The sequence below is a fragment of the Anguilla anguilla genome, chromosome 16 (assembly GCF_013347855.1).
Source record: "Anguilla anguilla isolate fAngAng1 chromosome 16, fAngAng1.pri, whole genome shotgun sequence".
Taxonomy (NCBI): Eukaryota; Metazoa; Chordata; class Actinopteri; order Anguilliformes; family Anguillidae; genus Anguilla; species Anguilla anguilla.
This window is the reverse complement of record NC_049216.1, coordinates 28697663-28711858: the sequence shown is the minus strand read 5'-3', so window position 1 is coordinate 28711858 and position 14196 is coordinate 28697663. Positions and strand designations below refer to the sequence as shown.

The 14196-nt window shown below is 40.3% G+C and overlaps 2 protein-coding genes and 1 long non-coding RNA gene across 3 annotated transcripts; 1 reads left to right on the top strand and 2 right to left on the bottom strand.

Moving 5' to 3' along the window:
• Positions 1–637: 637 nt before the first annotated feature.
• On the bottom strand, positions 638–2305 carry LOC118214835. Its single transcript, XR_004762695.1, has 3 exons — positions 2123–2305; positions 1391–1464; positions 638–718 (listed from the first exon to the last, which is right to left on the bottom strand). It is a non-coding gene; the product is annotated as an uncharacterized LOC118214835 (long non-coding RNA).
• A 2296-nt stretch (positions 2306–4601) lies between these two features.
• Positions 4602–9427, bottom strand: LOC118214829 (protein phosphatase 1 regulatory subunit 3E). Its single transcript, XM_035395086.1, has one exon. The coding sequence runs from the start codon at positions 9184–9186 to the stop codon at positions 8266–8268; it is 921 nt and encodes a 306-aa protein (XP_035250977.1). The 5' UTR covers positions 9187–9427; the 3' UTR covers positions 4602–8265.
• Positions 9428–10643: 1216 nt separating this feature from the next.
• On the top strand, positions 10644–14049 carry si:ch73-103b9.2 (uncharacterized protein LOC100150067 homolog). Its single transcript, XM_035396311.1, has 3 exons — positions 10644–10885; positions 11103–11325; positions 11754–14049. Exons 2-3 carry the CDS (start codon positions 11134–11136, stop codon positions 12759–12761), a joined length of 1200 nt encoding a protein of 399 aa, XP_035252202.1. The 5' UTR covers positions 10644–10885; positions 11103–11133; the 3' UTR covers positions 12762–14049.
• The last annotated feature ends 147 nt before the right edge of the window (positions 14050–14196 follow it).

The window sequence follows — 14196 nt, the reverse complement described above, 5'->3', positions numbered from 1 at the left end:
CTCGATTCTTGTCTAGCCCTTCTGGTTTGTTTGCTGATTGGATTTCATGCTTGACCACTGACTCACTCTATTCAAACTCAACTCTTGTTTTGCCGCTCTGCTCACTGTAGTGACTCAAATTAGTCGATGTTCCCAGTTGGATTACAAATTCTTCCATCGGGACACTATTTTGTTATTTTGCTTTGTTACTTCCCATTTTCATTTCTGAAGGTGACTCTAGGTGGAATTTTAATTCTCCATTGCGGATATGCTCTTTGGACTCTTGGACAGATTAAGTGTCCCAAATTCAGCATTCAAAGCCACCTCATACTCGACAAGCTTTCAAAGACTAACCAGGTTAGTTAGCATGGGTTGGGCAGAAAGGGACCAGAGTTGCTCTTCGGGGCTGCATATTCCCATTATCCATTCCCCACTCCACTCCCTTTTCCTTTTAACTCTTACAGTCGGACCTAGACCAGCCATAACTGCTACACACACCTCCACAGTCATTTACAATGAGTGCAGTCTTTCAAAGGTCCTTTTACATTTGTACATTCGGAAGAACTGCACCCCAAGGGAACACATATTGGTTAGGCCTGGTCTGAACACGATGCAATACAAGTAACGGCAGGCTACTGCGAGCATTCTCACCCAGAGTCTGATCAGGTCCACACACACAGTTCCCTCTGCCATGCAGGCATTGAAGGCATCTTCTCTGGTCCAGTGAGGTTGTCCCATTCTGTGACAAGTGACAAGCCATTCCCATGGATACCGAGCTACCACAATATTTCAGTATATTTCAGCTGTATTTCAGTAAACATTGCTGTAACACTGCAGATATGTCATCACAATACAATGTCAAAGAAGGCTATTACTGTTATTTGGGCATACAGACAACACATGAGGTATCCAGTGGTATATAATTTGATATTTCTATGGTGTTTCCTTACTGAAACAGACAATTAATTCAAAACTGTATATGGGCATAAATCAGGGTACAGCTATATCTGTATATCCATCCCAGGAGAACACACTAATTTTAACTTACTGTACCATCAGGGTTAACTTAACATCTTATGCTGCTCTGCTATGTGCCATGTGCAATCCAAAATCTCACAGCCATTAGTTTGATTGATTGATTGATTCCTACCATAATTAAACAGCTCATTTTAGCTTCAATCCAAGTCCCTATCAGTCATGATTGCAGCCCATATTATTTGGTGTTATGACATTTTATGATTTCAGAAATTTTTCTGATTTTTCTTTTCATACTCTGTTCATGCTTTTTTCATCTCCACTAAACAGCTCAAATGTGAAATTTATTATGCTATATATAGGCATGCTTGGAGCAAAGACTGAAGTTCATGGAATGAAACTGAATGGATTTTTCTATCACATTTCAGGTACTTACACAGACAGAGCACTGCACTCGAGGAGAGCCCAGGTCTATGACAGTGAAACCACTGTGACACACACACTGTAGGCCTGATGGGAACACACTCACACACACACACACAGACCCACACACACACACACACACAGTCAAACAGACCCACACACACACATACACACACACACACAGTCAAACAGACCCACACACACACAGTCAAACAGACCCACACACACACATACATACACACACACACACACACACAGTCAAACAGACCCACACACACACACACACAGTCAAACAGACCCACACACACACATACATACACACACACACACACACACACACACAGTCAAACAGACCCACACACACACACACAGTCAAACAGACCCACACACACAAACACACACACACAGTCAAACAGACCCACACACACACAGTCAAACAGACCCACACACACACACACACACACACACACACACACACACACACACAGTCAAACAGACCCACACACACACACACACACACACACACACCACAATGCTGAGACAATGTCACAGACAGACTGTGCCTAAAAGCCACATATTTCTGAGGTCAAATGTTTTGTAAAAATCGATAAGTCAATGTATAAATATATTCTCAAATTAGTTGCTGAAACAAGAATGTAAAAATTAAATTATTAACCCACATTAGCAATTTCATCCATAACGGAAAACACCATGAAAATAACTTCCTTTTGGATAACTGACTTACCACTGAGGCTTCTGCTTTGATTGGACCCGCATGTGCTGCACTGCAGAGATGCAGTGTTGTAGAACCGGTTTGGGCCGCACTGACTGGGCAGCACAAAAGGAAAAGAGGCTCCTCCATTTTGAGCCAGGGAGCTGTGAGAGAACGTGGAACAGAATGCCCAAAACAGAGCCCAGGACCGCAGACTTGCTGGTGTCATGGCTGAGCACTATCAGTGTGACTCTACCCAACCGTGCTTAATGTGTGTCAGTGGTCAAAGTCCCCTGACGCAGGGGTATGCACCAAACAGTGTCCATGGTTTCTGAGCCGCAAGCATCACCCGTTCAAACAACTCTAAGGGCACGGCAAACATCACTTCCTGGTCTTTTATTACTCAGTGTCCATTTCTACTGAAAAACCGCATACAAAATTCAAGAAAATAATTTTAATATTATTGTGCAATGTCATGTGAGTTGTGGTTTTTATTTTGGTGTTAATTGTTGGCATATTCCATTCATTGCCTCATTGCCTGTTTATGACAGGAATTACATAAAATATACGTTCCTTTTCTGAAATCAAGGAAATGTAAAAGCTCATCTCCAAATACCTTTTTTAAGAAAATTGGTAGTTTTCAAATTTGTGTAACCTATTACACATTACATTGCAAAAACGAGCTGCTCTCGTTCTGAAACGTCTGGAAACTGAGAACATCACTGTTCAGTCTCAGCAACACAGAAGTGCAATGTCACCAAGGAGGCAGAGAAACCGTATTTTAAGTGTAGGGGTAATGGAACTAACCAACAACTATAACTGTCAACACAAATGACAGGCACAATATAGGCAACCTACAGTATCTTCACATGGACATACCTATAAAATATTACCCCTAGAGGGAAGGAGGATAGCTAAAAAGTGTCAGGAGAGCCTTGTAGGTGAGGTAGGGAGAGACAGGTCTTTGTGTCGCAACAAAAGTAGGATTTTTGCAGTAACTTTTTTCTGTTAATTATGTGCTGTTGGTATTCATTTTATGAATTTGGTTGAAAACAGAGCTCCGTGTACTTGAAACAATCATTATTCCTTACTGGCACTTAACATATAAACCTACCCTAACGGTGTTAAATATTAATCAGAATTGAATTTCTATACATGGCCTTGATTCAAAATGTCTGCACAAATACTCTCTAATTAACAGATCAGAATGAATGTGTCTACACAATACACTGTATTTTCAAAAGCAAAAAGCCAATGGAGTCCATCCACTCTATCCAGAGCACATCTGAGGTCTGTAAGACGGGCATTCCATCCATTCTAAAAGAAGGCTTTTTAAAATAAATAAATAAATATAATAACAGTTTATATTCATCTCACAGCAGTGACAGAAATTGGCATGGTTGTTGGCTCCTGACCTCCCCTGGCATTAGAGGACATGAAAAGAAATAGAGATGGGAATTCGGCAATCAGATACAAAATGAACGGGCTTTAAAACAAAGCGCCATTTCCTCAGGCAAACGGTGCTCTCCCGTCAATAGCAGTTTACCAGTGCTGCCCAGCACATTGTGGAAGAAACCATTCCGAACATTTCTCTTCAGAGATATATATCCCTTTCTCACCTGCTTTTGAATCCCTTCTGAATCCTGTAAAATATAAATGGCATTTTGTGACTTTGGTGCAAGGGGTCATTTATGACTGTGCCGCTGTTTGCAGTAACCAGACATTCCCCAGATGTCCAGGTCTGCCATTAGCTACCTTAATGGCCTAATCTAAAAGCAAATTTCCATGTCCTGGCCAAATCCCAGATCTGGCTCTCGCAAACTTGCCATTAAAAAAAAAATCATCCCCCGACTTAATTGGCTAGATAAATGTTCTCTCCCTCTCCACCTTCGCTAATGTGTGGTGAGCGTTCTGGCGCAAATTGGCTGCCGTGCATCACCCAGGTGGGTGCTACACATTGGTGGTGGGTAAGGTGAGTGGGCCAATTTTGTTCTACTCATGTTTATGCAGAAGAAGAAAAAAACATTAATCATGGGAATGCATCCAAAATGCATTCCCACAGAAGAAGAAAAAAAAACAAAAAAACTTCAGTGCAATTTTTTAAAACAACAATGAACAAAGACTAAGGTTTCATAACAGATTTTCCACACCATTAAACTGTGATTCTACACCCCACTGTCATAACAGATTATCTACATTGCTATTCAACCCTTTTGTACAATAAGGGTAAGAAAAAAAATTTAAGTACTGATCTCTTTCATGAAAAGACATTATTCAGTCTCTCCAGGCATGGCAGTGACAGAACCAGTCAATTCAAGTAAAGACACACCTTAGAACTGATTGGTTCATGAAAGACCCAATAGAACAACAGTAACAGAAATTTTATATTCCTGGTGTGCAATGTAAGTGATGCCTGCAGTGATCCTCCATTACATTCATGAATCATCTATGAAGGTAATAACAGTCCAACACACAAAATCACGACTATAAATAATACACATGCAACTTTGGATTTCCATCACAAAGGTCTTTAATGCAGTTGTATTAACAAAATGTAAGCTAAAGTCACCATAAAAAGAACATACATGTTTTAACTATACATGCCAACAGCACAAATACAGTGTTTAGCATTCAGCCATGAAACATCAAAAAAAGAAAGACAAAAGACATTAACTCTGAGAAAAGGTTTGCATAGATTACAAAAAAAAAAAATATCTACAACCTTTTGCTACCAAATATAGGCCTAATAAGATACACGTTCACTCCTGAAAATGTGAAACGTATCCGATACACAGGACCGCACCATTAGCATTAGGAAACATAAACATGAAAGATTTTAATTAGTAGTCTCAGAAAAGTGGTTGGTTATGAATGCCATTCACCAGCCTCCCTCACAGTACATCCCTAGCCTTTCAGAACGGTGCCTATTGCCACAGCTAAATTCAGTCCACACAAAACATGCAATCAAAAGCCAATATACTCGGCTCGGTAAACAATCGATACCTTCTCTTTTCAGAAGTCAAGGTGCCATTTCATTTTCAAAAGCCACGAACCTTCCTTACCCGTTACCCTAAAAGCCAGTTCAGAGACTCGCACAGGTCATCTAGGAGGTACCTGCGGTCCCCCATGCCCACAACTCAACAAAAAAAACCTCAAAACATAGCACCGTCATTTCCAGATCGATCACCTCCAAACCGAAGGATGTGGGGCCACATACAAAGAGAATATTCAGACACAAAACCAAAAGCTGGTGAGCGGAGGCAGGCCTACCCACTACACATAACTGCCTATTGCATGTAGCCTTGTGTTTCAGTATAAAAGATTAGAGACGAACAGATTTCCTAGTCATCTAACATAAATCATTTTGAGCATTTGAGCATTGACGATAAAGGTTTCAAGCTATAACCCAGAAAAAGGCTGAGTTCTGATGTTAAAATTTGTGAGACACTAGATTGACTGGCAGTTGAATAGTGAATCAATCAGGTACGTAGGAGACCCACTGATGCACCATGGAAGTTTCATTTTTGATGCTGAAATCATTTCGCTGCAACATCATTACATATTGCATTTCAGTATTTTTTTTCACAAATGTGCAATATCATGCAAAAGCATAAAACCGGGTTCACGCTAAAATTTATATCAGTTTTTACGCCCACACTTTCATAAATCTCGCCCACCAAATCCCACCGAAAAGGCTCTTTCAGGCATAATAGTAAATTCAAATACAATTTTTATTTACACAATTAAAAAATAATGGAATCAGTTGGCCAAATGGAAAAAGAGTTAGTTCAATAAAGTGCAGCCATCAGCTTTGCTTTAAAGACAATTGTACCATTGCACATTTTACCTTATCAATTTGAAATTTATATATCTGCTACACTTGATTTGCACTTCTGGATGACATCAAGATCCCGGCAATGTCCCACTAGGTTTGTAAGGAAAAAGCAACCAGAAGGCCTGCCTTCTATGGCAAAAAAAATTTACTTACATCCTCTTCAAATTTAATATTATTTTAGCTACCACCCATTGTCTATACAAAACAATTTCCCAGTATGATGACTCAATGATTAACTTCACAGTCATTTATACCACAATAACACCTTGTGTATAAATATTTCAAACTCAAGAAGACTTCACCATAACACTTCTAAGCACAAGTGCAAGCAGCAGTAGTACAACGAATCGGCAAGACAGAGTCGAGGGACAATTCCTAAAAACAACTTCTTCATTTACAGCGTCTAACTGTTTTTGTTGAAAGAAGACCGTCACAGATTTTAAAACCAGGAAGAAAAAATTAACAACCAACATCACCCTAGCAATGCTGTAAATGCTTTAAAATGTGCCTTACGAGACGAAAACACAATATAGAAAAGCACACAGTTCTGTAAGGAGCCCTCGGCTCGGAGCCTGAAGGGGGTCACAGTCCTGAGGTTTTGGCACGAAACACTCCCATTAAGCTCTGTTCTACCAAGGTCACATTCACTCCTTGTCCTTATAAGGAAAATTGGGCTGGGCCCAGGCTATGCATGACCAGAAAAAGAGTCTGTGACAGCCAACACACAGCAGCATGAGACAATACTGTTATATTAACCGTAACGTAAATTCCTTGCCATCTCCATCCTTATGGATGGCTAATACACACAAAGAAAGCACTTTCCTTTAAGCAGAAGCCAAATTTAAAAATTTTTTTTTTTTAAAACTCACCTACATATTTCTTGTATTCCTCACCAAAAAAAAACCAATTATTGCACAAATCAGCTGCTAATTATTTACACATGGTGACAAATGATGGTTAGGAAAATAAAGACAGCATTCAGTTAAAACTGAAACTTTTTTTTTTTTTTTTTTTTTTTTAAAAGTGGCATACTTCATCGACTTTAAATACTGGAAACAGCATGGCTACAGTTGCCAAAAATAAGTATACACGTATTATCCAGCAGTCCAATTCCATTTTTGAATCTTCTTAGACTTTTTTTTAAAGAAAGAGAATGGAAGCCATAACCTCCCTCCAGATCACATACATTCTTCACCTTAACATCCTTACCCATTACAGTAAAGACATTTCATGAAAATGTTTTGGTATTTCTTCCAGGAAATATATTGTTTGAAAGAGGTAGGCAGAATTTGTAGCCCAATGAGTTTGCAGCCATTATAATATTAATGGAGCCTACGTGACTGTTCTAGATTTGAGGCGCATACAGCAGTACTGTATTTGTTACCTCCAAACTACATGACATGCATCCACAGATATGGTCTTGGTTTTATACTATAAAGGTAAGGCATATCCAAACTACTAAGTATAATTAACACATAATAAAAACAAACATGAGAAATGAACACAAATAGAAAATATACTATTTAAACACCATACTTAATTATGTTCACGAGAACATAACATTTTTAAATGTACGTCCTGCAGTAAAAATTAATAGTACATGTTGTTCTTTCCTGCTTATCTGAGTGAGCCATTTTCATGGCATTTTCACAAAAGGTGTCCCTGACTAACTCTACAAAACAGTGATCATTACGTGATATAATTTAGTGTCAGGTGAATTAAAGGATTACACCATATGAACGGTCATATGCTCAAATTATCTGGCTACATAAAAAAAACAAAAAACAAACACACGCATGCTCCATATGTCGTCATATCCATTACTGGAGGCACGTGGCACGTTTTCCTGAAACGTGACATTTTATGGTCAGTTTAGAAGCCTAAAGCTATTTAAAGCGTTGGAGAAGATGAAAATATTTTTTTAATGCAAATGATGTGAAACCATTGCAAATAAATATAACCGATATATTATTCGTCGTGTTATTACAGGAGGCTCAATTGATCTGCTGACGTCTATAGAGCAGCATGTATTGGGGTATTACATAAGAACCCGATCCTGTCAATTTAAGACAGGCCTATGAGAATTCTGATGTAGTAATAATACAAAATTACTATTAAAATTTCAACTAAATGCTCGCCGTGTTCCACCACAACATTACCCATTATGCGCTCTCCGCCTAAGGGGACTTGTCATCCAAATACGTTTAAAGGAACGTCACTAACAAAAAAAAAATCAAAATATGTATCCCAACAAGGGAATCCCAAAGGCAATCGCTCAAAATCACAGTTTAACCCGCTCAAATACGCGCGTATTCTTGTGAATGCCAAAACAAAGAATACATTAAATGAAGTGAATCCAGCCATTTTCCCATTCCCGGGGTGGAGAGATTTTAAACCGGTGTCGTCGCACTTTGTAATTATTTCCATTGTTATTATCCCAGAACTCATCCTGACCGACGCAGTACTTGATTGCAAACTGCAATGTATCTTCACTTTCCAAAAATGTAGGAGTGATTATCTTAAAGCTGAATTTGTCAGTTATCCCATCAGTGGAGTGCGGAACGTATGCAGCAAGAACGTCTAAAAACGTTATCCAGTTATTGAGGGTGTACCTCAAAAAGACGTTCTTTTCAAATGCCAGATTTACCACACGAACAATGCCTGACAGGCAAATTTCACTGGTTTCGACAGATTCCAACAACACCTTTACTTCGAGCACTTTTTCCAAGAATTCTGGTAACTGGCCAGGATTAATGAACTGGGCTTCCATGAAAATAGACTGTGTAGGAATTCTGGGGAACTTGTCGAAGTTACTGAAATGGTTAGTGCTTCCTCTCCTAAATTTTTCTACTACAGGTTGCGGTACCTCCGGCATGTCGGCGTCGCAAAAGTGCTTCACTGAAGTAAGCTCCAGCCCCAAAGAATCGGCGAATCTGACCTTTTTGTGAGAGGATGGGCTTCGGCTCCGTGCTATTTCAAGCTTTGCTCTTTCTACCGGGGTCGGCAGTGATTTACATCGCCTTCGCAATGTCGGACTTTGCGGAGGTTTCAAAAAGCACTCCCTGCCTCTTGGTCTTTCTTCCACGACATGATTTTCGAGGCTTGAATCACAAAGACCATCCCCTTCTTCCTCTCCGTCTTCTTTCCACTGGTTTGCTGCCGCCAAGCTCCCAAACAAACCAGCCATGCAGCTGTAATTCTTCGGGATGCAGGTTTTGGGGGGCAGCATGACAACAACAGAATGTACCGCTTCGTTTGCCATAGAACGTGTAAATCTGCAAGACAAGCCTAAATGTCTTCCGAGGAGTTGGATGAAAAGATGCCGTCAGCTGTCTGGTTTTAATGCGTGCTGTAGGCTGAGCACGTGCGTATGTGTGTGTGACACTGCGGATATCTGAACCAATCTCAACCCGCGCGGCTGACGCATCACAGGGGATGGAGAGGGTAACTGATACCACTTTCAAGGCATTCCAATTTTAAGCTTTCGAAAACGACATATTTAGCCCTGCTTTTTGTGTTTTGGATAGGTACTACATTTCTAGATTGGTTAGAGCAAAATGAACAACAGTGCCCTGATTTTTATGCTACACATCTGACGTGGTCTATCAGTGACGATATTCAAGTGACATAGACGTGACGCAGACATAACAAAACATATACAAATGTACATACACAAAAAACTCTGCCCTCCAAAATGGAATCAAACAAAATTTGTAACTTGGACAAAGCAAATGTAGCAGCCTTATCATGTGATGTCTGACTTGTTTGTGTATTGTAAGTATCAGTATCTATTTCACTCCAGAGAGCATGTGTTGCAAAAGGTAAAACCATTCTATCACCGAAAACCATTTTTTATTTCAAAACTGTGGCTGTGGAAACATATTGTATTCAGTGAAATGAAATACCCATTGTGGTAGTGAAAACAGACACCACCTCTGATTTTTTTCTGTTTACAGATTGGGATGAAGAAATCTCAGGTCACTTTACTGTGCACAGTACAAGAAATAAGACCCTTACTTCCTCCAGTCTTTATTGCAGTTGCAGTTGTGTTTTTTATGCTTCTAGGCATAGCCAGCATATGTACTTGGTGTGGTGCTTTGCCAGCAGAGCTGGCAATACCACAAGAGGAACCGTGGGATCAGTGCAACTATATCCCACAGCTCTTACTGCACTCACTCATTCATAGCCCCCTAGTTCCCCTAAAACAGAAAACAAAGGCATGTGGTAATGTTCTTCAATTAACTTAACAAAACCTGCCATACTGTTCAAAAGTATGAATTACTATAGACAGTAAAACGTCCATTGTTAATTCAACTCTTAGCATTTAGAGTACATTCGGTCCCTCTCTGGTCTAAACACCTCTAAAATGTGGTAAACATTTAAAGTGCTGCGTCAAGGAAAAAGCCAAAGAATTCCCTGAGTGAAAAATAGATTAAAAGCCTTTATTATGCCTCATACAGTAATTGTAGTTCCACAGTTTTCCATTCTGTTGTTTTACGAAAGCATTTATGGAGAGTATAAAATTACCTCATGAAAATTTGAACCATAAAGAAATACCCATTGGGTCATGCATAGATTTAAATAGAGCGTTGGCTACTTAACTGGCCTCTAGCGGCTTTTGATCTACAATACGATTGTTCGTGTATGACGTCACGTACGCCTTTGTTCTTTGGAAGTCACGTGTTGGTGTCAGAGAAGTCCGCCTAGTCTCCCCCGGACTTCTGTAGTAGGGTTGCCAGGGCAACGTAATTCTACCCCACAAACAGTGTACATGCCTATTTTAGATAGCAGGTCTTCTTCGTTGTTTGGATTTGTTTTTTACGAGCGCACTAGCTGGATTTATGATATCGTCAAATATTTCTCTCCACCATGCAGTTACCCATTTAGAGTAACAAGATTCGGAGCTAATTCTCTTCTGAGAGCGTGTAGTCTGCCGGTGGTAATTTTGTTTAACGCCAGTGGTATGTGTTTTCTTCCTTCGATTTTAGAGTTGCTATTTATCTATAGGCTACTGTTAATTAATAAAGTGTATCGTGCATTGCTAACAGTGTCAAAAAGGGAAGACTATGTCCAAAATGCATTTTACTTAATCTAACTGTTGGTTGAGTATACCAGCATTTTTAAAACAAATGGAACTTGCCAAGATGCTTAATTTGTTGTTTTCCGTTTGTTCCGCAGTGAAAGGCGTCTTTTTAGAAACTGCAAACTAATGGACATGCTCCAGGAAAACTCTTTGCTTGTAGATGAAGAGATCCGCGGGAAAGTGCAGGACACAGAATGGAACGCCTGCCAAACCCCAGACAGAAGACATGCCGATGCTCTTCTAAATATCAGCGAAGACAGTTTTGCAAAAGACGAGGATGCATACGAATTGAGCATTGAGTCGGGCTGGGAAGAAGCAGTAAGTAATGTTTTCACTCCCTACATTCCTTTGCAAGTTTACAAAAGGTCGTTCAGTATCTCAAGATTTTAATTATAAATTTTGCAATAATCCACCCATGAAGATAAACACATCGACATCGAAGATTACTACGGCTGCTCGATTCTACGTGCATAATATAAGTAGGCTATTTCTAAAACCTTCATACTGTAATTTATGTTACTGCGTATGACAGCTGTCATATTTCTATTTGAGCGAGGAACCAACGGTTTTACAAAAAATAAACGTAAAGAAAGAAGGCTATTTAGTACATTGTGGGGGGGAAAGCATGTAGGTAATATATGAAACAAGAAATGCCCTTTTTAATGTCAGGTCTTGTGTGTACTTTACTGATTTTCTTGTTGTGTAATGCTATTATATCACATATTTAATGTCCATTGCGTTGGCAGATCCAGGGCTGGGGTAGGTCACCCCCTCTTGCTTGCTTATTTCAAATTCAGAAGAAAAGCAGGAAGAGCAAAGCTGCTGACGGTGATTACCACTGTCTGCTTTGCATAGATGTGAAGCACCTGAGGCATGCTGAATCCGAACATTCTACTCATTCACTGTTCGATTCTGAAAGAAATGGCAGCTCAGACCACCACCATCATTGCGAAGGAAGCAAATCCCCTCTTGTACGTCTGAAGAGCCTCGCGAAACACCCTTCAAACGTGTCTCCTTCAGTCACAGAGCATCACACCCTTAAAGAAACGATGAAGCAAGCTTTGTGCGGCGATGAAGCTTTTCTAGAAGCCAGTCGGCTCACACTTGTGGAAACATTCCCCGAGTCAGCGAACACACACCACCTGGACAATCAGTGTGCGAAAATGCCCGAGAAGGACAGAAATGTTTCAGCGATTATGAACAGCTTCAATGTCTTGCCCCCTGTGAAAGCCCAGGGGGCCAGTGACCAGCAGGGTCCCACTCTGAGGGGAACTGAAGGTACCGAAAATCAAAGCGCAGGACACAGTATTTCAGATGGACTGGGATTGCATGGCGTGCTTGGAACGGGGGAGAGGGCGGGTGTGGAGAAGATCTGTGAATTCATACAAGCCGGCATGGCCTCCGACGTTCCCGAGGCCCGCTGTGGAACTTTTCCCCTAGAGCATCAGGGGTTGTCAGGCCTGCGCTGGTCACCACAACCCAGGAAACACTTACGGTTTGCTCTCGGCATCCAGGACGCAAAGAAACGGGATCCGCCGTTGAACATTGCTGGGGACTTGTTTCCACGGACAGGATACCGTTTGGTAAGAAACATCAAATACGAGGACCTCAGTAGGGTGAGTGTTAGGAACACTCACGGCCACAGACTGTACATTGCGCTCAAGGCCAGGAGCATAACTGAAACCGATTCCCAGCTCCCTGCACTGTTAGGGACGAGAGTTCCATTGCCAGCGTCTTCTCATCGTCTACTGTGAATGTTCGGCGGGTGATGCGATTCCTTCTGCCTGTCCAAAGTCTCCTGTGGATTTGCTTGGAAATACTTTACATAACTACACTGAAAGGTTGGAGTCAAATCCCCAATATGATGCTGTAATACAGTGAATGTGCTGCGGAGGGCTCACTTTGCTCTGCTGTGGTTAATTACTGTAGTATTTAAATGTCTGTGAGCGATGACACATCCAACGTACAAATAGTTTTCAGCAGTATTTAGGCTACGTTTACACCGCCTGGCAGAAGTGACCCAATTCCAATTTTCTTCCCTTGCGTGTGGCTCAGAACGGATAAGTATTATGAACGTGTGAACAGGAAAAAAAAAAAGTACACGGAATCGGATATTTTCAGATCCTTTTTTGGGCCACATTCATATGTGGGAATAAATCTGAAATCTGCCAGTGCGACTCATCTAAATGCACCATTTCCTGGGCATTGTGATTTGCATATCATTCAGAGCACAATGATCTCATACGTCTTTGCATTTGAATGACTTGTAACATATTACATTACATTACAGGCATTTGCCAGACGCTCTTATCCAGAGCGACGTACAACAAAGTATATAACCATAACCAGGAACAAGTGTGTTGAAAACCATAGAGGGAAGTACAGTACCAAGTGCAGGGAACGACCGCGTAGTTTAACTTGGATTATTAATTATGTCCACAACCACTTTCCGCTGGAAACGTTAAATGTGAAAAGTAAAGTTAAATGGGGGACGAAGGCTCAGGCCAGTGACCTTTTAAGCTTGTGGGGCGAAGAGTCGGTATAGGCCAAAATAGATATAGAACAGATGTTTACTCAACTTGCTCAAGAAGAGCTTTTTAGAAATAAACAATGAATGTTGTTAAATTTCTCTGTTGTTGGCACTCGGTAGAGGACTGAATTGCATGTGTATACTCGTGAAACAAACACTGCTGCTACAGGAGCCAAAGTTATTGGCCGAGTTACATTTATGATGGGTTACATTCATACTGATTTTCCCCTACTGTGTAGGAGGGAAAATGTGTAGGGCCTTCCTTGCAATGTGATACAGAAAAATTATGAAACGGCATCAAGAAATCCAAATAAACGGTTCAGTATTTGGGTATCGTATTAAATAAAAGCTGAGAAAATATTGTTGTCAGAAAAGGAGTTTAATGTCATTACATATGAGTGTTATGAGATGTACTGGCTTTAAAGAAATCTCAGCTGCCTACTGTGAATGTGTTTTTGCATATTGTGAAAATTAATTGAAAATACCCTAAATAAACATCTCCGTATAACCACTATTTACTGTTATCATATTCCCTTCCCATTCAATATAAATTTTACTTTGTTTGATTTCTCAGAATATTATTCTTATTCATCATTTAATGAAGTATAACTGCCAAAAAAGAAAAAAAAACGATATCTTGGCAGAAAATATGAAAACTA